Consider the following 23,691-nt stretch of genomic DNA (forward strand, 5'->3'; position numbering starts at 1 on the left):
AATGAAATAAAATTGGGAGGGAATGAATCTTAACTCTGCATTGCCCTCGAAGAAGAAATATAAACAGAGCTCTTCTCTGATATATACCGACTGTCCAAATGGAAAATAAAGACCCAGTCACATTTTTAGAAAAACAGGATAAACAACTCCCTGTCCTAGCTAATAGTCTTCTTCTCCATGCACAGACAGACAGAGAGAGAATGCAAAGTTATTTGTACATAGCTAAGACTGCAAGCCACAGGAGTTTCTGTATTGCTCCTTAATTCACTCTAAAATTCATTTGGTGGGGGGGAGAGCTATCTCCAGAAAAAAATTTTTAAAAAAAAGAAAAAAGAAAAGAAAAACCAAATTAATCCCATGTCTTCATTTCAAAAGGCAGGAAAACTCTGAAAATGATCCTAATGTAAATCTCAGACAAAATTGCATTTTGCTGAAAGAAGAACTTCGGGTTTAGGGCACATATGAAAGTAGCTCAGAGCCCCCCATTAAGTTTCATTCTTCTTGAGCCACTGAGATGTCAAAAAAAAAATTTCAGAGTGAAAATTTAGTAACTGGTTTACCACAAAGGAAAGAAGTTGAAAGGCAAACAGACCGTATCATCGGTGACTGAAGTTTGTCTTTCAGGAAATTAAGATCCGTATAGTAGTAAATAGAATACCTGAATTGTTTGCAAATAGGTTTAATCATCTAATTGCCATGTAGAAGGAAAAGCTATGCACCATCAGAATTCAGTACAGCTAATTACTAGAAGGCAAAATAAAGATTTTTATCAAACATAGTGTGTGTTCTTCAGCTATTATATCAATATTTATCTCTCTTACAGCCCCTTCCTGGGTGGTTGCTGCACAAATTTTGTGTGCAGTCAAGAAGCTTCCCGACTGCAAACGTGCTTTTAAAAAGAAAAGCTGGCCCAAACCCTGCATTTCCAATTCAGTGATTCCGAAGCCTGTTAACTCCCTGGAGCAGCTGATAGTTAAAGACTTGTTTCCGCTTTTCTAACAATTTCCTGGTTTACATAACAATCCTAAAAGAAATGCTCTCAAGAAGTTTTCCAGCACAGAGAGATTTTCGTCTTCAATATATGTCTAGTTTCAATGCACAGAATATTTATATGATTACAATAACTTTAGAGATATATTTTTCAACAAATATATTTACATATAAATATGTGTCAGCTACTTGGTTTAAAATAAGATTATGATAATTTTGCCATATCCAGGAAATACAAAACACTGGCTTATGCCTGGTGCTTAACTCATGCCATTGTGAATAAAGAGGGGGGAGGGAAGGGGTTTAATGTTTAATTTCCTGTTAAAAACACACACAGGATAAAACCTTCCAAAGAGCAGTTATAAAACATGCATTTGTTAGCCAAGAAACTAGGTAAATATGGAATGAAGCCCAGGCTCACTTTTATTCCTCCCCCCCCCCCCCCCCCCCCCCCCCCCCCCCCCCAAGAACAAAGTAACTGGAGGCCACGGTGCCTATTTAGAGGCACTGAGCTCTGTTGATAACTACTTAATTAATCAGCCTGCCTGACTTACGCACCCTGCGTCCACTGGGGTAGTTCCTCAGGTAATGCAATGACGCAGTTGAGCTCATGGTACTGTATTGCCATGTATACTGCACATGTGCCAAGCAACCATTGCTCCAACTACTAACTACCTTTCTGACACAACTACCTGGCTAAACACAAAATACGCATTAGCATGTAGTCAGTACCTACTAACAGCCAGTTTTCTAGCAACAAAAGATTGAGAATACCACTACATTCAGTAGTAGCTGAAGACACTACAAAGTATATATATTTTTTTTTCTACAAGTTACATGGGAAGTACTATTGTCAGATCCCACACTGAAACTCAGTGCCATCCATCCTGGAACTGTGACTTTACCTGCAGCAATTCAGCCTTCATGACAGTTCTACCACGCATAATGACATGGTTATTCTGCAACTCATCACTAGATCCAGACAAGTACCATATTTCTATATGATATGTAACAGTAACAGCCTTTAACAATCCCATTTCTTCTCTTTGTTAAGATGCCCGAATTAGACAAAAATACAGACTGTGTTTACAAGAAGTCAAACATTTGTAACAGTTTTCAATAGTGACACTGTATTTTGGGATTTTACAATAAAAATAATCCATAAAATACTTTATGTCAATTATGTTAGGGTCAAGGTCAGGTCCTCAGTGCATACCTTGCAGCATGGAATTGGGGAAGCTGTGGTATTTCTTGTGACCTGCTGGGATTCACATTCCAAATTAGATGGAAACAGCCCTGTGAGAGGCTTCAATTTTGTTTTTCAAACGAGGATAAATTTATTATTGCAGGTATAGCTCAAGAGCTTTCGTAGCTTTTGGAAGCATATTATTCAAATTAACACAGCTTAAGCTTTTTAAGTAGATGAACCTTAAACACCTTCTAGTCAAGGCACTTAGTTTCATATTTGATGCAAGAAAAGAAAGGCACAGAGATTATGCATCTCCCTGGTGAATTTAATATGATGGCAGGCATGCTGAATTTTTTGCAGACTCTTTGCAAAACTGGCTTTGAGACAATAAACATTCCTGAGTTTATTTCTAAACCCTGCACTTAATAGCTATTGTAGGTATTTGTGCTCTTAAATCAACCACTATTGACCACTGATTTAATGACAGCTCATCAGTGAATCTCCTACTACTGCACGAGTTCAAAATCTTGCTGTTTATTTTCACTTGCTGGACTTCATGCCCTGATCCAATATTTCTTCATGTGAAAAGGCAATTGACTAACAACATTATGAGGGAGGAAAAGGAATAGGGTGGAGAAAACCTGAAACACAAAATGAGCCCTGACTTGCCTTCTCAGTACTCTACGTACCCCTGAGCAGTGAAATTTCAGGAAAACAATTATGCTTCTGGCCAACAGTCAAAATATATAAGATGTTATATACCCTTTGCTTCACTGTATGTTGCTACTGCATGCAAAAGCAAGATCATTTTTTTTTCTTCTCAACAGTAAGGCAAGTTTACAAGTATTTACTGCTAGTTACATCAAGGTATTAAAGATTCAAGCGGAGTAGTAGTATTCCCTAGTGCAGTGGTGACCTGAGCTTTTAATCCAGATGAATTTGACTGTAGAGTGCATTAGCTCTTCTCATAAAAGATTTGCTTTAATTTTAGCTCTCTCTCCATTTATCTTATGGCTGTGTGATCTTCAGCAGAGGTCAAAGAGGTTTCCCCAAAGAAACAGAAGCTGCTTCTTTTTTAGAGGGGAAAAGCGTATTTAAGACAGTTCGTCCTACTTTAAACATAAGTCACAGGATAGTTCTCTTTATGCTTTCCTTACTCTGTTGTTCTCCTTCCTTCTTTACATGCTCTGGAGCAATTAAACAAGCATGCATGTGCAGGCACACACATAAACAAATGAAACATGAAATGAAAACACCTGTGAAAGATAGGATACACAGCCCATATAATGCAAAGACTCAAATTATTAGTAACGTCTTACCATCATCCAGCTCAAGACAGAGATTGTAAACAGCCAGAGGCCTCTTAATACGTTGTCCTTGTCTTCTTGATTGCCTTGGTGGGGCATTTGGAGGAGATACTGACATAGAGATTGGCTCAGGAAAAGTGGCATCAGGCAGGGTTTTGAAAATCTGCAATCAAGAACACAAAGGGTGTTAATTATTTATCGTGAAGAGCAACCTGTGTAATGCAACTGTAAACCATTATCAAACAACATTTGTTTTGGATTTCATTCAAAGCAGGCAGGAGCCAAAAATCCATTCCTTCAAGTTTGGGAGTATGCCGTGGGTTTTTAATGAGTGCTTTTAAAATAAATAAATAAATGAATGAATAAAATATGAAAATAAGCAAAAGCACTGTCTACACATTAACCAAGCTGAAAATCAGTTAATCCAAAGACAAAATATTTGCAGCCACACTTGCCAGCTAGGATGGAGGGGAAGGGGAAAAAGGGGGATACTAACTTTATAAACCAGTAACTGAACAGATTTATAGCTTTAGCTAGGACCTATCATTTTGCCAGAATACCCATTTTAATTTTCAAATCTTTTGATATCATTATCATATCAGCCATCTTAATTTACAACAAAACAAAACCATGCTCTAGAAGACAGCAGGAGGAAAATTTTGAGGGGAGGGGTTTTTTAGGGAGAGATACTATGGTAACATACCATGTTGAGAACTTTTTCAGTTAACTATTACATATTGACTCACACTTATATTAAATGATGATATCCACAAAGATACATATAAAAAGGATCGCATTTCTTGTCACCATTTTACCTTTTGAGTCATGACCATTAGCGTACCACCACTTCACACAAAATATCATGTCATTTCTCTCAGGATTAACCATCAAAGCAGATTTGCTCAACCTGATAGCATTTCTACTTTGAGTGTCATATACAGGGTACAGTCTAATGATGCTGATTTACTTCTAGAAAATTATCAGTATGCTAACATAGCTAACGTAACACAAGCCTTTTCCAAGTGATTATGGCAGATCCACATGAACAAATTAGCTTAGTACATACTTCAGTAAAGACAAACCAGCAGATAAATAAAAACAGCACCTGAACAAGAAAAGCCCTGTGTCCTTACAGACCCTTACAGCAACTCAACACAGCAATATAACAAGATACAATGAAACAGTATAAGGTATTCTTGTGCTCTGCAACGTCACATTGCCATATCTCTGTATAGGAAATACTATAAAGAGGAGATCATAATGAATCTTGAAGAAAAAACTTTCTATGACTTAGAAATTCATGCAGAAAGTATGAAGAAATGTCACAGGTAACACATTTCTGGATTATTACAGCACATGTCAGGTGTAGCATGAAACTGCAAGCCAGCCAGGCTACTCTAATAGGTGAGAAAAACTCTAAGCATCCTGTAGTAAGGCACTCAAGACATCGCGTTAGAAGTATAAGAAACTCCACATGACATCATATCCTGGCCTGTAAACCCTGAATATTAACACATGTAGGAATAAGATGACCCAAGAACCCATGCATACATTGTTTTATAGCTGCTTAATCATAGTTCTTGTATTGGCAGGTAGAAGTCTGTGCTGTTACAAAATTATCAGAAACACCATTTTCCATGAAAACTGTGGAAGAATGATCATATTTCCCAAAACTGGGCAGCAGCGGGCAGAAAGCCTATATATGTTGTGCAAAGGGAAGTTCTAGTGGAAATATTATCTTCTTTCCCAATAAGTGATTGTTGCTGTGGGGGAGGTTGAATGATGTCATTTGAACTTCCCCATACCAGTGTCGAGAAGACTGGCTCCCCCTCCTTCACATTTCTATGAAGGATTATGAGAGAACCAAAATAGTACAAAAAAACTCTCTAAGAACAAAATATTTATAAAGAAGAAAGGAAACAGTCCAACCTGCCCCAGTATAGACAGAGCAGCACTCTCAGACAGTGACAAAGCTCTAATTGTGCTCAGAGTGCTAAAGCCATCTCTTAAAACGTGATGTAATATATAATAGTGAAATCTAATGCGCACCTCCATGGCACTTGGCTAACAGTACCACACTGCCCCCTTATGTGTAAATACAAGGCTAGATTGAGCAGTTCCAGGGATAAATATTTGCTTCTGAAAAATTCAAAAGTACCAAAACTTTAAATGCCATATTTTCCATGGACTAAGTGTTGTATTTGGGCTCCCTGGTAAATAACTCTCTGCCAAGAGGTTTCAGCATGTTGTTTACTATGTCACATTCCGCAGCTGTGTTTATTTGTACAGCCTTATCCACGCATCTTCACTGAAATTAATGATGGTGAGAAGAACAAGTATTCCCCAGGAGAACTTCATAAGCTATGAGCTTTCTTGCATGCATTCAGGTGGCTTGCACAGGTTGCAGTAAACTTCTTAAGTGTTTTTTTCTTACTAGTATTTCAATATACTCTTCTAAAATATAAGAAACTAAGAGAGCCACAGAAGGAAAACACAATCAAGAAAACCACAAAGGCAATCCTTACTCAATGATACCCAGCACCACACAGGCAACAGAATAATGAATTAGAGGCAGGTATGAATCCAAGCCGATTTCTACCTACAAGTATCTATGATGCAAAAGAGATGACTGATGGTTTGTTCCGGTTTATTGGGGGGAGGGGAGGGAGGTGAACCTTACACAATAAACAGAAAAAATAACAAGCAAGCAGTGGAGTCACACTTCAAACAGTGGCAGTCCTACACATGCTAGCTAACTTCATATAGATACCAGTGGCAGGCAGTCATGAGCTGCCCAAATAGTTCTCTCCTGCCAGGCCCATCCCCTATTTTACCTGACTCTACTCTTGACTTCTTGTTATAACAGACTGGTAGAGAAGTTTCCTTTCTGGGATAAGGACAGTAAGTAGTATATTGCTTTCTAGGAAACACGGATCACATCCTGAGAGCTCCAGAGTAGCAAAAGGCCATGTGTTCTCCACTGGGACCAAGGCAAGGGTCCAAAGAAACTCCACTTTCTCACTCCTACAATGCAATGCTACAAGCTGCATGACTTATTTCCTTGTGCTCACATTCAGTATCTGTCTCCACAGAGAAGAAAAGGATTCCTGAAAGGCACATTTAGATATGTACTAGAGAACACCACCTCTTGACTATCTGCAGAGCAAATTTACCCATGCAGAGCACATTGAGACTAATTGTCACACTCAGCAATCAAATCACCAAGTATTACAGGTTGTCCTGCAGGATTCTGAGACACACAAAAACAAAGAAAGAGAAACCAGAATCCCAAAAAAAACCCATACACACAACCACCAGAATGATCATTAGGGTTTACATCTTTTTACATAAAAAACAGGAAACATCCTGCCCTCATGTGTTGCATGAAGAAGTATATTTGGAGTAATTTTTGCTCTTTCAAGCAGCTGATATTTATGTTCATCCCTACTTTGGTATTTTTGTCTTTTCAGTAGGAAAATAAAAGCCAGTAGAGCCCATCAATAACTGGACCTGATTTCAGTTTTCTTTCTGGTGCAAACCAAAGCTACAGCTCATACCAGTTTTGCAAAGGCGAGCATCTGAAAAGCAAGCAGAAGGTCAACCTCTGCCCTAAGAAGTGCACATACAGCATTCAGCTGCTCTTTTCTGCTTTACTTTCACTTAAATAGAAAAGTACTTTTCATGATGCCTTAATGGATATTTGTCTGCTGCACTGACTGAAGCACTGTAACATCTGCCTTAGAACAGGGGGATGGAGGCATGCTTTATTTCAGTTGTGGGGAGAAAAATGTTTTGGGTTTGGTTTCATTCGAATTTGTTTCTAGCCTTATTATTTAAATGCCATTCAAGTATAAATGTTTCACAGCTAATAAAAGATGCTGCTGCAAGAAGCACACTGTATATGCACAGAAGACAGAATTCAAAATCATAACACAATGTGAGCACCTGAAATGGTACTAACACTGTGTTTTGACTGACCTGCACAACAGAATGGGACCACACCTGACTAAGTTGCAGAGTATCTTCTTGCACTGCAAGCTGTTGCTATCAGATGCATGGCTAAGCAACCACACATACACAATCAGATGGAAATCCTCCCATGAAAGAGGAGGAGTGGAACATGCTATTTAACAGATCTCTTTGCTACTCAAAAAAAAAGCCTCCCTTCAAGTAGAAATCAGATCCACCACCATCACACATCTGGATTGCAGAATTTACCACAGCTTAGACTAATGCCAATATAAAGATGAGAATGAAGTTTGGTCACTGAATTATCTCATTCAAGAAGCATTAAAAATGTACTAAACCAACCTGAAAAATCAAACAACTTCGCAGTCACATCCACTGTTACACAGTTTTTGAGACTGCAGCTAAACTGCATTAGATTATAAAATACCAGTTCTCTACAAGATAGTTCTCAAAAGTACTGGCATCATGCTATTAATCCATGGGGGTACACAGTCAGAAACTAAGTGAAACTATTTACACATATAGCACTCCATTTTATGAAGCAACAAATCCAACTGTTACTCAGTCCCATTCAAGTTAGTCCTGTATTTTAAATGATTGTTTAGGTCTGATGTTCCATGAAAGCCAAATTTAAAAGTGCACACTGACTTAAGAGGTGGATCAGTCTTCAAGCCTGCACTGTAAAAGTTACAACAGAAAAGATGAGACTCTTGTCACAAGCCATTTAAAACCCTGGTATGTTTGACCTATTTCTCTCTATGCAACAGCACAAAATGGATTCCTTACAAGGTTAAACAAACCACACACCATCTTGGATGTACACCGTTAAGAACAACTCTGTCTAGAGCAGTGAGCACCATCCCTCCATAAAACCATTTCAATTCCTAAACCTGTGTCCCACAAAGTCTACGGAAGCATTTTGTAAGAGTAATGAGCCAAATTCAACATATTATCATACTGTATTCTACCAGCAGATCCACATGGCAGCAGCCCAAGGAATTTTGCCAGATTCCCCTTAATCTGCAACAACAGTGTTGGACTCTAGATCCTGAGCTCTTACTAGAGCTGATTTCAGAAATTAAAAAAACCCATGGTTGGGAGGATTTAACGGCCTATTCCACAAGTTTATGACTAGATGTATAGTTGTACATGGAAATGTAGATTAGATTTTGCTGCTACAAGAGAATACTGATCTGTTCTTTCTGGTCTCAAGCCGAACTAATTAATGAATTTCAGTACGTTTGCCAGGAAACACTTTAGGAAAAGACCCAGACATCAGGTCATCTCTGTCTGCTTTGTATCACCAGGGTAATTAAAATTTCCACTAAAAATCAGTGGGAGGCAAACAGCAAGGACAGGGTGGGATGAAAAAGAGAAGAAAAAAAAAAAGGCTTAGTAATAGAGCTAATTAGGATAAACTTATAAAAAGTCATTAAAAGCTTAAAGCTGTGCCATGATTTTGTTGCAAGACAAAACCTCCATTCACTCTCATAACACCTACCACACAGAACATGCATCTACTTCTTTTGAGTACATGAGCAAGAATCAGAGTACCAGAAGTAGCTGTCTAATGCAAAGGAGGCTAGATCATGCAAGGTCATTCCAAATTCCTTGAAATTCAGGTAGTGTTATAGCCTCCACTATTACAATATTTTTTTAAGAGGACAGTATTTCTCCAGACAAGAACATCAGTACAAGTTTTTATTTGGGTAATTTCCCTTCAATACATACTTGATTTGCAGTTGGTAAATAATAGAAACACACACAGTCACTTCAACTGATGTTTATTGAACAGTATGAAACATCATCCCCACAGGCCACATATACTGCTCTATCCTTAATATATTTTACCGCTATGGTACTCGTTGCATTTCCATGACAACTAGCTATAACATGCTGACCAAAGAATATTTTATAAATTAGCAGCTAATGGGATAGTGCATGAGAAACTTATCATCACCATGGTCTTTCCATGACTTAGTTTCCTTTCAGTGTAATGCAAGCCCAGTTCAGGTTAGATCCAGCAACCCGTACAAAACAGAAGAACATGTATTTCCATTAGAGACAAAAATGCTCAAGACAAAGGAGGCCAACTATGTTAGTTGTCCACAGTGTGCTCGATGTTGATAGGCATTCTAAGCTGTTTTTCCTCTTAAGATAATGAAGGCATTTGTTGTGCCATTCTTTTTGCCATTTCCTGCAAACCTAAAGCAACAATGTCTTTTCTGTCAAGTTATAATTTTACCCTAGATATAAGCATTTCAGGAAATGCAAGGTAAAAACAAACATCTTGAAACACATTGTGGTAGCTCAGCCACTATTTGTAACCACTAGCCACTAATTGTACACTAACTGCAATTCATTTTTTAACAGTAAAAACCACACTCAATAAGATGAAGAATTCTAGATTATTTTTTTTTTCGTTTTTGAAGGCATTGCAGAAACTAACTGGAGCTATTAAAAGTTTAATCATAATAGAAATTACAAAAGATCAACTTCTGGAGAGCTAGGACAGAAATTTCAGTTCAAAACTAATTTCTGCACCAATTCTAACAATTTTTTAGGAAATTTCTAGTATACTGAAATCTTTGGGAAATGATCCTATGTTACTGTAGTGTCTCACTTTTTTGCGTTTTTCTTTACTATGGAAAAAGTTACATAAACCTGGTTTATTTCTGGTTTTAGTAAACATGGTTTCTTCTTCTGTTTCTCAAAACACGATTCAATAAATACAAAGCATGTAGAATCACAGAATGGTTTGGGATGTACGGGACCTTTAAGCATGGCAGGGACACCTTCCACTGGACTAGGTTGCTCCAAGCCTCATCTTACCTGACCTTGAACATTGCCAGGGATTGGGCAGCCACAGTTTCTCTGGGCAACCCATGCCAGTGTTTCACCACACTCACAGGGAAGAATTTTCTATTTATTTCTTTTTTTAACATGCACTAGAAATTCTTGACATCTAAACAGAATTTGTATTCAGTGACCAAAATGTGACAAAGCTCATTATGTCTAAAAATCACATTAAATATTTTTGAAACAGGTTTACAAAAGCTTCAATAAAAATTATTGAAGATTTTGGTAATTAACAAGTTAAATAGAACCCTTAAGCAACTTACCTCCCCAAGATTACCACTGTGTCCACTCCAATACAGGTGTGCTTGCCTCCACGTAGTTACCATGACTTTTGCACATCAGCATCTATACACTGTAAAATCTGATTTTCTGTGCACTGGCTTCCATGAGATTGCACAGGATGCAGATTTTCTGAGGCTTTGGATTTTGAGGCTTGAATTCCACTACAAACCACAAAACACTTTTATACTATATTCCCAGTCATTATACTGGTGGTAGAGGGGATAAGATCAAGAGCTGAAAGACACCTGAAGCTAAGTCTCTAGAGGGCCACCAACCAGACAGCATCAGTAATGCTCTTGATGGTGCCGGGCACACACTATTTAGTTAGAATGCAACAGAGGATGCAGCCTGAAAAGTAAACGGGTATAAGTCAAAACCAGAAACAGGAAACATCCTTGGCTGTGAGCCAAACCACAAAGCTCTATAAACAAACAAAAAATTAAATAAGTAAACCAATCCATCCATCCAAGGCAGCCTTTTTTTCATTGCAAAGATACCATTTGCTGAGACCATCTGCCTAGCAGCCTGACTACCCATAGCCAAATGAAACACTGCTCTCAGGGATTTGTTGATACTGTGGATCTCAACCTCAAACTGGAATATCTGCTACTTGCTCTTCTTAACACAAAAGGAACTAGAGCTCTGGACAAACTGCAAATTACTAAAAGTGACAAAAAGAACCAAGGGAATTTTCAGACAAACCTGATGTATCTGTAGACCCTAAAAGCCACTCGTTTGTCCTCACTACCTCAAACCATGTAGTTCATGTTTGAGCTTTAATGAAGAAACTAAACATAGTCTGTAAAACATGACACTACAGTCTGGAGGACAGCTGTGAAAGGATGAAAGAAAAGAAATCATACCAAGGTCAAAACCGTGTGTCTTTTGATCGCTTGTGAATTATGAGTTTGTTGACTCAGCCTTTCTAAAAGTAGCACTTCTGATACAAAGACTGCAGCTCCTACTGGATCACATATCGCCCCACCTTTTAACAATTCATGAGAAGAACACTCCTGATAGCAGCCCATTCACTGCTATCAATGAATCCATTCTATTCATTGAAGGAAACGAGAGAGTTAACCATATACCAAGGCTTGCAATGCCTACACATCTGTCTACTGCACCAGCAGAAACAGCAGATTCACCTTCTCTTCCGTGCTCACCTACTGTAACTCACACTAAGGACAGTATTTTAAAAAGGTTGTCCTTCCCAGTTACAGCTACATATAATAGCTTTGTGTATCTTGTTTAGTTACTGGAAAAACTTTAAATAAATAAATAAATAAATAAAAAAGCCTTCAAGTTAAGATAAATACTCTATCTAATTACCTAGCTATCTAAAACACAACATACTCCTAGTTACTAAATGTAAAATAATGCAGGAGAATGTTTGCATGTACTTTTTTCTTGAAAAGAGCATGAGAAGTCCTGAGAAGATAAAAGGTGGCACTTACAAACCTAAGTTCGGAGCCAGCAAAAGCAACAACCATGGCCAAACACACTACAGGTAAGCATGATCTACCCTTCATTTTCAATAACTAGACATATACATAAACATTTATACACACACACAAATACAAATAAATATATATATTACACCTAGTTTTCAACAAAAATTATTAACAGAAATACAGTTATGTATTAGACCATCATGAGACAGGTTAGTTTTACCCTACTGATGTGTTGTTGCAGTAGTAATACTGCTCAGTATGAGAGGAACTGAAGATTCAGACCCCTGGTGCGTGCGCTTGGCTGAGGAGCCACTGGAACAAGGCTACCATCTGCAGGCTTATGACTGAATGCCTCTAAATCAGAATCCTGCCTAGATGTGGCGATATTTTTTTGGGGACCTGACGAAATCAATCTGCAAATGAAGTTGCTAAGCCACTGGCCATCATATTTGAAAAATCATGGCAGTCAGGTGAAGTTCCCGATGACTGGAAAAAGGGAAATATAACCCCCATTTTCAAGAAGGGGAAAATGGATGACTCAGGGAATTACAGACCAGTCAGTCTCACCTCTGTGCCTGGCAAAATCTTGGAGCAGATTCTCCTGGAAGGCATGCTAAGGCACATGAAAAACAACAAGGTGCTTGGTGACAGCCAGCGCGGCTTCACTAAGGGGAAATCCTGCCTGACCAATTTGGTGGCCTTCTGTGATGGGGCTACAGAACTGATGGGCAGGGGTAGAGCAGTTGATGTCATCTACCTGGACTTGTGCAAAGTGTGTGACACTGTCCCATATGACATCCTTGTCTCTAAATTGGAGAGACATCGATTTGATAGGTGGACCACTCGGTGGATAAAGAACTGGCTGGATGGTTGCACGCAAAGAGTTGTGGTTAATGGCTCAGTGTTCACCTGGAGACCAGTAATGAGTGGTGTCCCTCAGGGATCAGTGTTGGGACCAGTCTTGTTTAACATCTTTGTCGCTGACATGGACAGTGGGATTGAGTGCTCCCTCAGCAAGTTTGTCAATGACACCAAGCTGTGTGGTTCTGTTGATACGCTGGAGGGAAGGAATGCCATCCAGAGGGACCCTGACAAGCTTGTGAGGTGGGCTGATGCCAACCTCATGAAGTTTAACCATGCCAAGTGCAAGGTCCTACACCTGGGTCGGAGCAATCCCAGGCACAGCTACAGGTTGGGCAGAGAAGAGATTTAGAGCAGCCCTGCAGAGAAGGACTTGCGCGTGTTGGTTGATGAGAAAATGAACATGAGCCGGCTTCAGTGTGCACTTGCAGCCCAGAAAGCCAACCGTATCCTGGGCTGCATCAAAAGGAGCGTGACCAGCAGGTTGAAGGAGGTGATCCTGCCCCTCTACTCTGCTCTTGTGAGACCTCACCTGGAGTATTGTGTACAGTTCTGATGTCCTCAACATCAAAGGGACATAGAACTGTTGGAAGATGTCCAGAGGAGGGCCACGAGGATGATCAGGGCACTGGAGCACCTCCCGTATGAAGATAGGCTGAGAAAGTTGAGGCTGTTCAGCCTGGAGAAGAGAAGGCTGCATGGAGACCTCATAGCAGCCTTCCAGTATCTGAAGGAGAGTTATAAGGATGCTGGGGAGGGACTCTTCATTATGGACTGTAGTGATAGGACAAGAAGTAATGGGTTAAAACTTAAGCAGGAGAAGTTTAGATTGAATATAAGGAGGAAGTTCTTTACTGTAAGGGTGGTGAGGCACTGGAATGGGTTGCCCAGGGAGGTTTTCGAATGCTTCATCCCTGGTGGTGTTCAAGGCCAGGTTGGACAGAGCCTTGGGTGACATGGTTTAATGTGAGATGTCCCTGTCCATGGCAGGGGGGTTGGAACTTGATGATCTTAAGGTCCTTTCCAACCCTAACTATTCTATGATTCTATTGAGAATACACCCCTACATTTGACCCCCTATCACACTGTCATTGTACAAAGCATCAGAATGAAATGTTAAGATCTTTCCAAATGGCACTGTTACAGCTGTAGACATCCACAAAGCCTCATCAGTGTTTTCTTCTCCACAGATTTCCCTGTTGCCATTACAAGGATTTATATCATTATTGCTTTGCATAATATTTTTGCTCTTTGTTAAAATACATTTTTTATCTTCCATTATGACTGCAGGATCTTTAGAGGCACTCTCTGCAATGAAGTGCAAATGGCATGCACACAAAAAATTTGGAAATAAAGTATTATCAGCTGACCGACACATTGTTTATTCAAAAATCTGTTAAATAGTTTTAAATACGCCAACCCTCCTGGTGAGGCAAAGCTGACTAGAATTCTGAAGAGTATGTACTAAAACAGAAGCATATATTGCACTATCATGCATTAGCAATGATCAGTTAGGATGTCATTCACGTCAATTTGGCCAATATAAAGAAAACTTTGTAAATTCAATACTTCACTTACCATTGAAAGCTGCAATAAAACATAATTCTTTTGTCATATCGCTTCTGCATAAGAATTTACTTTTTAAACTCTTCAGTGGTGCACCAACCTTTCTCTTCTCCATGCGCCCTGCAGCATTTCACAGACTATTTTCTATGACTAACAAAATTTTATTTAAGAATGTCCATTTTAGCACTCTCCATAAGCACTTCTCCCTTGCCACCTCCTCCACACCTGCAAGCACAGCACCCTGACCATCGAGACTGAAGCAAATATTAGTCAAGTGAATTCTGCTCCCTTATGAACATTTCTGTTTACTTACTTAGGAACACTGCCTACAGCCAGTGGAAGATGAGATATCTATCACTTGGAAATTTCATATAAAGTTGTGGGAAGTTGCCCAAAATTAACTGAAAGTAATGTAGGCAAGTCAAGAAGGCAGAAGGCTGTCTCATTTGTACGTGCCATGTAATTGTAATCACAGCGTCTCAGTTGACTGCTTCTATCCCCAAGAACATGACTTTTGATTTTCTTTTTTTAATCTAATATGGTTACTCACAGTACATATTTTGTTTCTTTTGGAGCAGTCTCACAGCATACCAATCCAGGTATTGATCCAGACTCAGTTCCTTTTAATGCCACCAACTGCAGTCACAAACGTGACTGGAGATTTGATATACAGGCTTCTTACTATGCACAAACTACATTAAGATTTCAAAAACTGTAGTCTTTTAAACAAACAAACAAAATATTTGCAGTCAATTTACTGCACTGTGTGTGTGCGTCTCACATGGACAGGCTTTCTGTTATCCACAGGGCAGAGAAATGGTTTAAACAGTTTGCACACACTACAGTGAAATGCAAGAATTGCTACGACTTCTACCAAAACCATGATGAATGTCTTTGCTGCGCCTGCTGCCCTTTCTGTGTTAGACTCAGCCAGTCATTAAGGCATGTAATTTGAATTAAGATCAGGAATAGTTTCAATGACACTACTAATTAGTTACATGCTTGAAGTTAAGCACATGCTGAATACCTTCCTGAACTGAAGCCTATGTGTTTCTTCACGAACTCTGCCCTAACGGAGATACCTTAATGCAATTTTTTTCCCCCTCCAAGTCAAACACTTGTTAACTTGAGAAACATTCAGCTTGGAGAGGTTTTAAATTGCTACACCACAGCAATCCATCACAATTACAATGCATTGTTTCTTGGTCCTCTGCTGCAGCCAAAGGCAAAGCAACACAAAAGCTGAAACAAGCCCTCTTTAGTATTTTTGATATGTCCCTTTACCAAGAGTTACCAAGTAGATCTGCTGTGTTATCAAAAACAGACTTAATATAGATGATGGCAGTGCCACTGTACCCTAAAGCATTTACCTGCAACAGAACCGATTTAAACATGCAGTGATTTCTAAGTGGAGACATGTACCACACCTGGTCATGCTACTTCCTATTTTGACAAACAACTGTTTTCACCTGATTCCATTTCTTCTGTCTCACAAATACCGCGTGTACTATGCGGTACGTTTTAAGAATAAAGATTTTCCATGTATTACTACATGATGTTGGCCTAAGACTGCAGTAGCATTAAATTTTTCTCTTGCTTTTAGTTACGTTAAAAAAAAAATCATATGTACCTAAAGTAAGAAAAATTAAAACATATTTGATAAAAAAAACTTTCCTCCATAAAACTGTTTTGCACAAAACAAACCTAAAACAAAGACATATTTTGCCTAAAGTATGCAAAATTGCTGCCCTTTTTAAAAAGGTTAATACTGAAAATAAATGAAAACAGTATCTGCCATATATAGGAACTACTGAGGTTTTCAGAATTAACGTCTTTGAGATAATTTTCCCATTGGATGTCTGAATTCTAGAAAGGTTTCTTTTACCATGCCTGTCCCTTTCAGCAGACTCTCTGGCTTCCCAGTCTCCATAAGGGACTTATGTCTAGCCCTTCTTTTTTCATCTAGTTTTCTTTCACTGTAATTTTAATCTCCTTTCTGTTTTTGCAATCTTGCTATTTGTACTCCCTAGTCTTTCCTCCCCCATATGCTGGTTTAAATATTCCAGTCCCACTGAGATTTTTATTCCAACCTCCTCCCTCATCTTCTTTCATTTTTTAGACTTCTTTTTTCATCCTGGTGATTTTTTTTTTCCCCCTCTTAAAATAATGTTCAGGGAATTGAGAAACCAAAATGGCTCACATTACCACTGAGGCATCTCTAAATGGCAAATAAATAAGCCCTTTGAATAGTGACATTCATTCCAATGAGATGTCAAAACATTCTAACAAATAGCAAGATGAACAAGTGCATGCTTTTCATGCTGCTGTAGACTGCCCTTCTTCCACACCACAAGCCAGAAAGAAAAACCAGAAAAGATGAGATGCCCAAGATATCCAGTTTGTGAAACTCTTGGGATGAAAAATTCATTTATATCCTTGAAACTAATTTGGGGGAGGAGGATAAGAGAAATCAAAACTTTTTTATTTTTGGGTGCAAGTTGACTACCACTTTTCATCAGAGGATTACCTAATGGTCACGTAAATATTGTTCCAGGCATTGTACAAGCACAGCTATAGTCAGCCTCTGAGTTCGTTGCCTCAAAGAAAGGACCACCAAAGAAAGATGTAGTTTCAAAGCAAAATTAAAACAATGAGGAGACATAGGTATGAGTATCTTGATGCTTTTTTGGGGAAGAATATAAGACACTAAAATCAAGGGAGAAAAGACAGATATGGCAAGGGAGAAGGGGACAAGACAGCCAAGACCTTAAAGGCCTGCAAAGCAAAGGGAAACAAGAGTGACGCTGCACGCAGCCCAGTCAGCACAAAACATGGCAATTCCAGGCAAAACTAGAGAGTCCATTTAACATCAAACCTCAACACGCTCCTATTTTGCTCAGCATATCTGGCTGGCCTTTCTCTACAGCCATACGACAGAAGCAAGCAAGACAATTCACAGGTCTCATTTTCCTCTGGACTGGCCTCCCTTCCACAGCCTGTATTTCTGAGCGTCCTGGGTAAAATATTGTCTCAGCTTTGGCCTAGCTTTTGGTTTTCTCTTTCAAAGTAGAGATCTGCTTCTACAGCTCATCTTCTTACTGCACACAGAAATACACTGCCTGGAAGAAACTTATCTGTAACTGACAAAACCAAAAGCTAAACAATTATTTCCCTAATGCTCTTCTATCCCCCTTCTAGTCTTAATCATTGCCAATTCTAATGCGATTCTTAGCAACACATCAAGCTACACAGTCTAGTTCCAGCATTCAAGTCTCAGCATTGCTCTCATTTTGCAAAGCATGCCTTCCTCAGCTTGGTTCATGCTTTGGGAGTAAGTATATAGCCTGTGAACAAGTTGAAAGTGGTACTGACTGGTTTCTAGCTAGCAGGAAGTAAATGTATATATCAGCAAAGCTTAAAAAATAAAAGCCCAAAACAAACAGCTTATGCACTAAGTATGATATTCTTATCTCAGGACAAGTCCCCATATCCGGGTTTCCACATACATATTTTATAGACATTCTCTAATTAGGACTCAGCAGAATAGTGACAGTGGAATTAACTGCACCAGGATTTCAAAGCTAGTAACCCAGTTAATTACATTTCCTCCCAAAAATGAATTGTGGATCTCCTTCAGTAATGCTATCCACATAATACATAACAAATGTTGATGCAGTTTAAAACTATTTGAGGATTCATAACAATTTTTTTACCATTTTGCAATGCTAGTTACTGTATTTAAACTAGAAACATTGATGGCTATTGCTTCTACAGTTTGGACGTTTGTCAGTCATTTCATTTGCTAGAGGGGAAAAGAAGTGCCTTTCTGCAGTCTGCCAGAGCCATAAATCACATATGCATGAAGTGTGAAGTTTTGCTTCAAGTTTGTGTCGGTGTACCTCCATCTTGATTACATCATTCTTCCACAGTTCCAAACTTTGCCTCTATTACCAGAAGCTGCTAAAAATTAGCACTGGCAGAGCAGTGGCTAAATGAAATATTTGAAAGTATTTCAAGCCGCAGCTGGTGACCTCTCCTAGAACTTTAACAAGGCTCTCCATAAAAATACCTAACGCAAGACTATTAGTAAGTCCAAAATGCACAGAAATTCAAAATAATATAAAATGGAACATTATACTGACAATAAGCCCACTTGCCATTTAAGTAGGTCCTTGGTCTACCCTAAATGAAGAAGGATCACTTGTAAAAGCAACATAAGTCAATGACAAGATTCTGTAATGCCTTAACACATACCTCTCCATTGCCCTTGCTATAAATACACAGAGGTCACACTTGGGGCCTCTGTGCATCTTGGAAGCAGCTCTAGCATGGGAGAGGTTGGTACAAGAAGACCACTGATGGCAAGTTCACTGTTAAAAATGACAATGAAATGACACAAATCCCTTAAAAAAAATTATAGCTTTCTAGTTCTAAAGAAGGCATAAAACCAAGGAATTATGGAAAATAATGAAGTATGACTTTGATGCACTTTTCACTTCCTGCTTCTCTACATTTTCAGAGGAGCAAGAAAGGCCACCATAATTAATATTTCAAACGTGAAACTGATGTCCAGTTTTTAAAGTCATGTGACTGAGCTGGCATAAGAAAAATGATGGTAATCTGTGGTGATGTAGTGATTTGAGTAAGCATAACTCAACCTCAACATGTTATTAAAACGCCCCAGCTCTGCTATCTCTCTCACTCTCTCCTATCACTTTCTTATATTTGTGTGGTCCCGCAATAGCTTCAAAATCATGAGCTTAGTGCAAGATTTACCTTCATTTATAAGGTCCAAAGTGAATAGCATGGCTTACAGCTCTTGGAATACTTATTGCTTGGAACTTGATCCACATCTGCAGCAAAGTGTTTTTCCAACAGAGCAATACCCTATCCACCCAATGTGTGTGCTAGGGCAGCATTACATCTTAAGTCAACTAAGCCATCAAACCCCACCATGTGGATACAGCTATGCCAACAGAAGCTTTACCCAGACTGTATCATTCAGGGAGGTAATTACATTGTCAGAAAAACTTGAGACAGATATTATTTAGAGTAGATAAGGCTTGATTTAGATTGCCAATTTCAAAATTGCTAACCTTTAAAAGAAATAACTATTTCAATGCTCAGACTGCTTAAGAAAGAAGACAGGAAAAAGCACATCCTGGAATTTTACCAACATGCTTTTTTTGACAGTAAGAGTGAGGAAGATGCTGCCCATCCTCCCAGTACGAGCAAGGTACCTCAAACATCCAGTTCCAGAAGTCAGTTTAGATGCAAGGGACTCCCAAAGGAGTACCTAAACAAAGAGACCAGTAAAGGACTTCTTTATTGTTATTACTATTTTTTATTTAATCCCAGATTACATGCAGTGACATTCTGGACAGTACCTTGTATGTGTAAGGCACCTTAGCAACTGGCAGCTGGCACAACAGCAACTTCTATTTTCAGTATTACCCAAATTGCAAAGCCCTAAAATAACTCACATTCAGCTGAAAACAAAGGAAATATTAATACCTGGCTCTCTCATACTGCTTTTTACCCACAAAATTCAGAGTAAATACTTCTTTTTAGTCTGTCAACTTGGAGAAAAATAAAGACATAAAACAATTAATTCTACCCCCAGTTAAAGTACTCAACAGAAGACCTAAAACCTGAGCCTGGGCTTTCTCTTTGCCAGTCTTGTATCACTTTTGCTCAGAAAAAAACATATGCAAATATCTAACAAAAATCTGTTTGCATGCTATACACACAGAAGCACCACTACTGCCAAGAAATAAGCATTCTGAAATGTCAGTTTACCCATGTACATGGATGCTTAGAGTATAAATAACAAAAGCACAGAATGTATAAAGGGTATTCTTTAGAATTACTGTATTGGTAACTTCATACTTAACTCCACATTACCAATTAAGCCTAGCAGATCATTTTGGACAATGCTCAGAAACACAAATTTATCAAAGCTTACCTTCTCATGATTTTCTATCAGGATTTCAACAACGATATTCTGAAACTTCAGGTCCATGATGGCTGCTACAGTTTCTTCCTGTGGCCTCATTAAGGTTGGTCCAAATACTACTCCTAGATTTGCCACTGTCATTAGATTTCTCTTGGCATGCTTTGAAACACTTTTTGAAAAGAATTGAAGGAAAAAACAGGAAATAGATTATGAAAAATTTCCATTACTGTTGGAAACTAGTCTACAAATGAAAACATTACGTTTCCTTAATCTATGTTTTAGAAGTTTGTTTTCAGCAAAGTTTCTTCAAATAAAGTTTACTAAATACTGGAAAACAGAAAAGCCATTCTTCCACTGACAATTTAAAAACAAAAGCAGTCTCTTGCTGAACTTAAACATATAAAATGCACTTAGCCTTGGACCAGGGCAAGTGTGAAACCAACTTAAATTTGCTAACAGATCTCCACTATTCACTTTGCCAGAATTTGCAAAAGGAAAGTATAATGTTCCCTTTCTCACTTCAATCAAACCCTCAACTGCTGGCAGGACTGCTAAAGTAAATACTTATATGGCTTCATTAATGGATTAAATTTCTGCCTTTCTCGCCAAAACATACACAGCATGAGTCAAACGTCTTGTCTGCTTTTGCACGTTTAGCTCTTGGTATTGTGTATGACAGCACTGAGACGGGCTCCAGCTCCAGCCACACTCAAATAAGGCCCTTTGTAGTTAAACAAAGGTAAGGACAAGAATTCTGACAAGGTAGGATAGTGGTTCATAACACTTACTTTGCTAAATGTTTCACCAAAATTTCCAGCATTTCTTTGTTCTTTTCTGGGAGTTTATGGACCAAGAAGTGAACAGCATTAACTCGAGATTCTGGACTCCCACTTTCTATGGGACATAGAAACAAATAACTCAAACAACAGAAATGCAATAAAATGCACAGAAACACAAAGCTTCTTCCACCCCTGCATGGAAACATACTGCGCACACCTTGCTTCACCATTTATGTATCTCCAAACATAGCAATACTGAACATATGTGTTTTGTTTTCACAAGTTATCTTGTTCTAGAATTATCAACTTATTTGCTTATTTTGTGAACTCATTTCAATCCACCTGCGAAAGAATGCTTTTGTTCATCTATTTTTAAAAATAGCTGTAGTTATTGTTTTGCTGCATTGGACTCATCTGCTTACAAATACAATGCAAGATGAGGAGTGATGTTACTGGGTGCCACAGGCTGAAACTGTACTACTTTACATTTTAGCATCATTAATTGATTATCCTCATCGTTAGAATGCAGTTTTGTTGGTACTGCACAGCTAATGATACACAATTTCCAATGCAAGGTAGCACAAATGCAGTAAGACAACGCATGCAGAAAGTTCATATGCTCAGAAGGGAAAATCTAATGATCTCTGAAGACACAGAGGAACAATCACAGAAAAACCCTACTGATAGACACTACTATGATAAAAGGCCCTGAGTAACAACAGCATCCCTCTCTAGCACAGTACAGAAATAAAGTAAAAATAAGCCAAGGAGCTATTTTTGTATGTTGCGTGTTGAAGAACTTTGCCCCCTACAGGTTTCACTAGCACAGATGAAAACAGGCATCTGTAACACATTAAAATAATCCCTCTTCCTATTTCTCAAAGTTGTATTAAATCACAAAATGGTATCTCAGTAGTGGTTACAATGAGAGGAGTGGAAATATTTTTCTTGTATATAATACTGCTTAGTACAAGGTACCTAAAGAGAAAAATTTACAGCCTATTCTGAATGCAGCAAGTTTCAACACCAGGACCACTCACCAGATCCCATCTTACTCTAAGGCAACACTGATTGTTAAATGTATTTCATATAAAATACCGCCATATTTCTTCACTGCATATTGATTCTTCTTTTTTTTTTTCCTTTCCTCTTTGCATAATGCTACAGATTTTAGGGTTGTTTTTTAATTCTTTTGCAGTGAACACCCCTGCACAGATTGCAAGAAAATAGGCTACTAAAATGCAAAACGTTTAGCTTCTATTCAGCTAATCAAAATTCAGACAGCCAGAAAAACATAAGCCTTCTTTAAAGGAAGGCTATTTTGCATACATGCAAAATCACAAATTCTAATTAAAGAATGGCTAAGCAACTTAATTACAAGATACAGTCAAGACTTACATAGTTTCAATCTACAGGAACATACATCCAGAAAATAGAAAGGAAAACCTTTTAATTTTGGCTTTTTTTTTCCTCCTAATAGTTTCAGAGGAAAGGATATTCCTTACAATTCCCAGTGTTGTTGTTTTTTTATAGCCACCATAGGAAACAACACTGACTGCCTATTTTTAAGTATACCGTAACTCAGATCTGCAATGTTGATTAAGTTTCCCTCCCCACTACATGGAATCAACCCCTCTATAAAACTGTTTACTGCTTATGAACTCTGTACTATTTAAAACGTGTAACTTAAACCAAATTCCTTTATTGAAAGAGACAGTAAAAGAGAGAAAAAAATTAAATGAGAAACTGCTGGCAAAACTTCATAGGTCAAGAAATTATTTTAACACTAATACAAACGGGCATACTCACTATCTAGGTAAGTATGTTGAATTTTGTTTAAGCACTTGGTCTTCAGATGTGCTTTGGCAATGAATTTTATGGGCTAATTCTCATTTTGAATTAAAGAACACAAGTGAACACATTCTGCAGTCCTGGAAAGCCATAACAGCAATCTGAAGAAGATACAGCAATTGTCTCAAAGTTTATTTTAATTTTGCTTACCACAGTTTGCCAGAAGTGCTACAGGCTGGAATGAAAATCACCTAGTATCTGTTTGATACTTCAAACTTTTTCTTGCACAGTTTCCCTCTATCCTCTTTCAAAAAAATTCCATGTACATTAGGTACCATACAACTGAACTACAATGCTGTTGTGCCTTCTCCAAGTCTCTATTTGAACTGCCATAGCGTAATCTGGCCTGCTCTTGCCTTCTTCTATTAATGTATGAGGAACATTCAAGTCAGCCTGGATACAGAGCTAACAAGGCACTGAAAATAAGGGTCAGGCAGCTGTGCTTTAAGGATCCAAGTGAGCCTGAATTAGCGTATTTTCCTTCACTAAGCTTCATATTCTGTATAAATGAAAGCAAAAAAATATCGCAATCTAAGTAGATGCTTATCATTACATTATTAAGGAAATAAGAATGAATGTTGACAATGTCTATTCAAAAGTTTCCCATAAAAGTCAAATTTGCACTATGTTA

At 38.4% G+C, this 23,691-nt stretch overlaps 1 protein-coding gene across 3 annotated transcripts in view; it reads right to left on the reverse strand.

Annotated features, from left to right (window-relative positions):
• Positions 1 to 23,691, reverse strand: part of ARHGAP10 (Rho GTPase activating protein 10) — a 152,545-nt gene that overhangs the window by 35,257 nt on the left and 93,597 nt on the right. For all 3 annotated transcript variants that reach the window (XM_061441003.1, XM_061440995.1, XM_061440986.1), the window contains 3 exons: positions 21,219 to 21,324; positions 20,440 to 20,599; positions 3,499 to 3,649 (listed from right to left, as the gene is read on the reverse strand). In XM_061441003.1, the coding sequence (XP_061296987.1) occupies positions 3,499 to 3,649; positions 20,440 to 20,599; positions 21,219 to 21,324 (417 nt within the window). The remainder of the gene's footprint in view (positions 1 to 3,498; positions 3,650 to 20,439; positions 20,600 to 21,218; positions 21,325 to 23,691) is intronic.

Source organism: Pezoporus flaviventris, unplaced genomic scaffold, assembly GCF_033815535.1.
Source record: "Pezoporus flaviventris isolate CSIRO_AGI_PZ_B2104156 unplaced genomic scaffold, CSIRO_AGI_Pfla_v1 ptg000002l, whole genome shotgun sequence".
In the NCBI taxonomy this organism is placed as follows: Eukaryota; Metazoa; Chordata; class Aves; order Psittaciformes; family Psittacidae; genus Pezoporus; species Pezoporus flaviventris.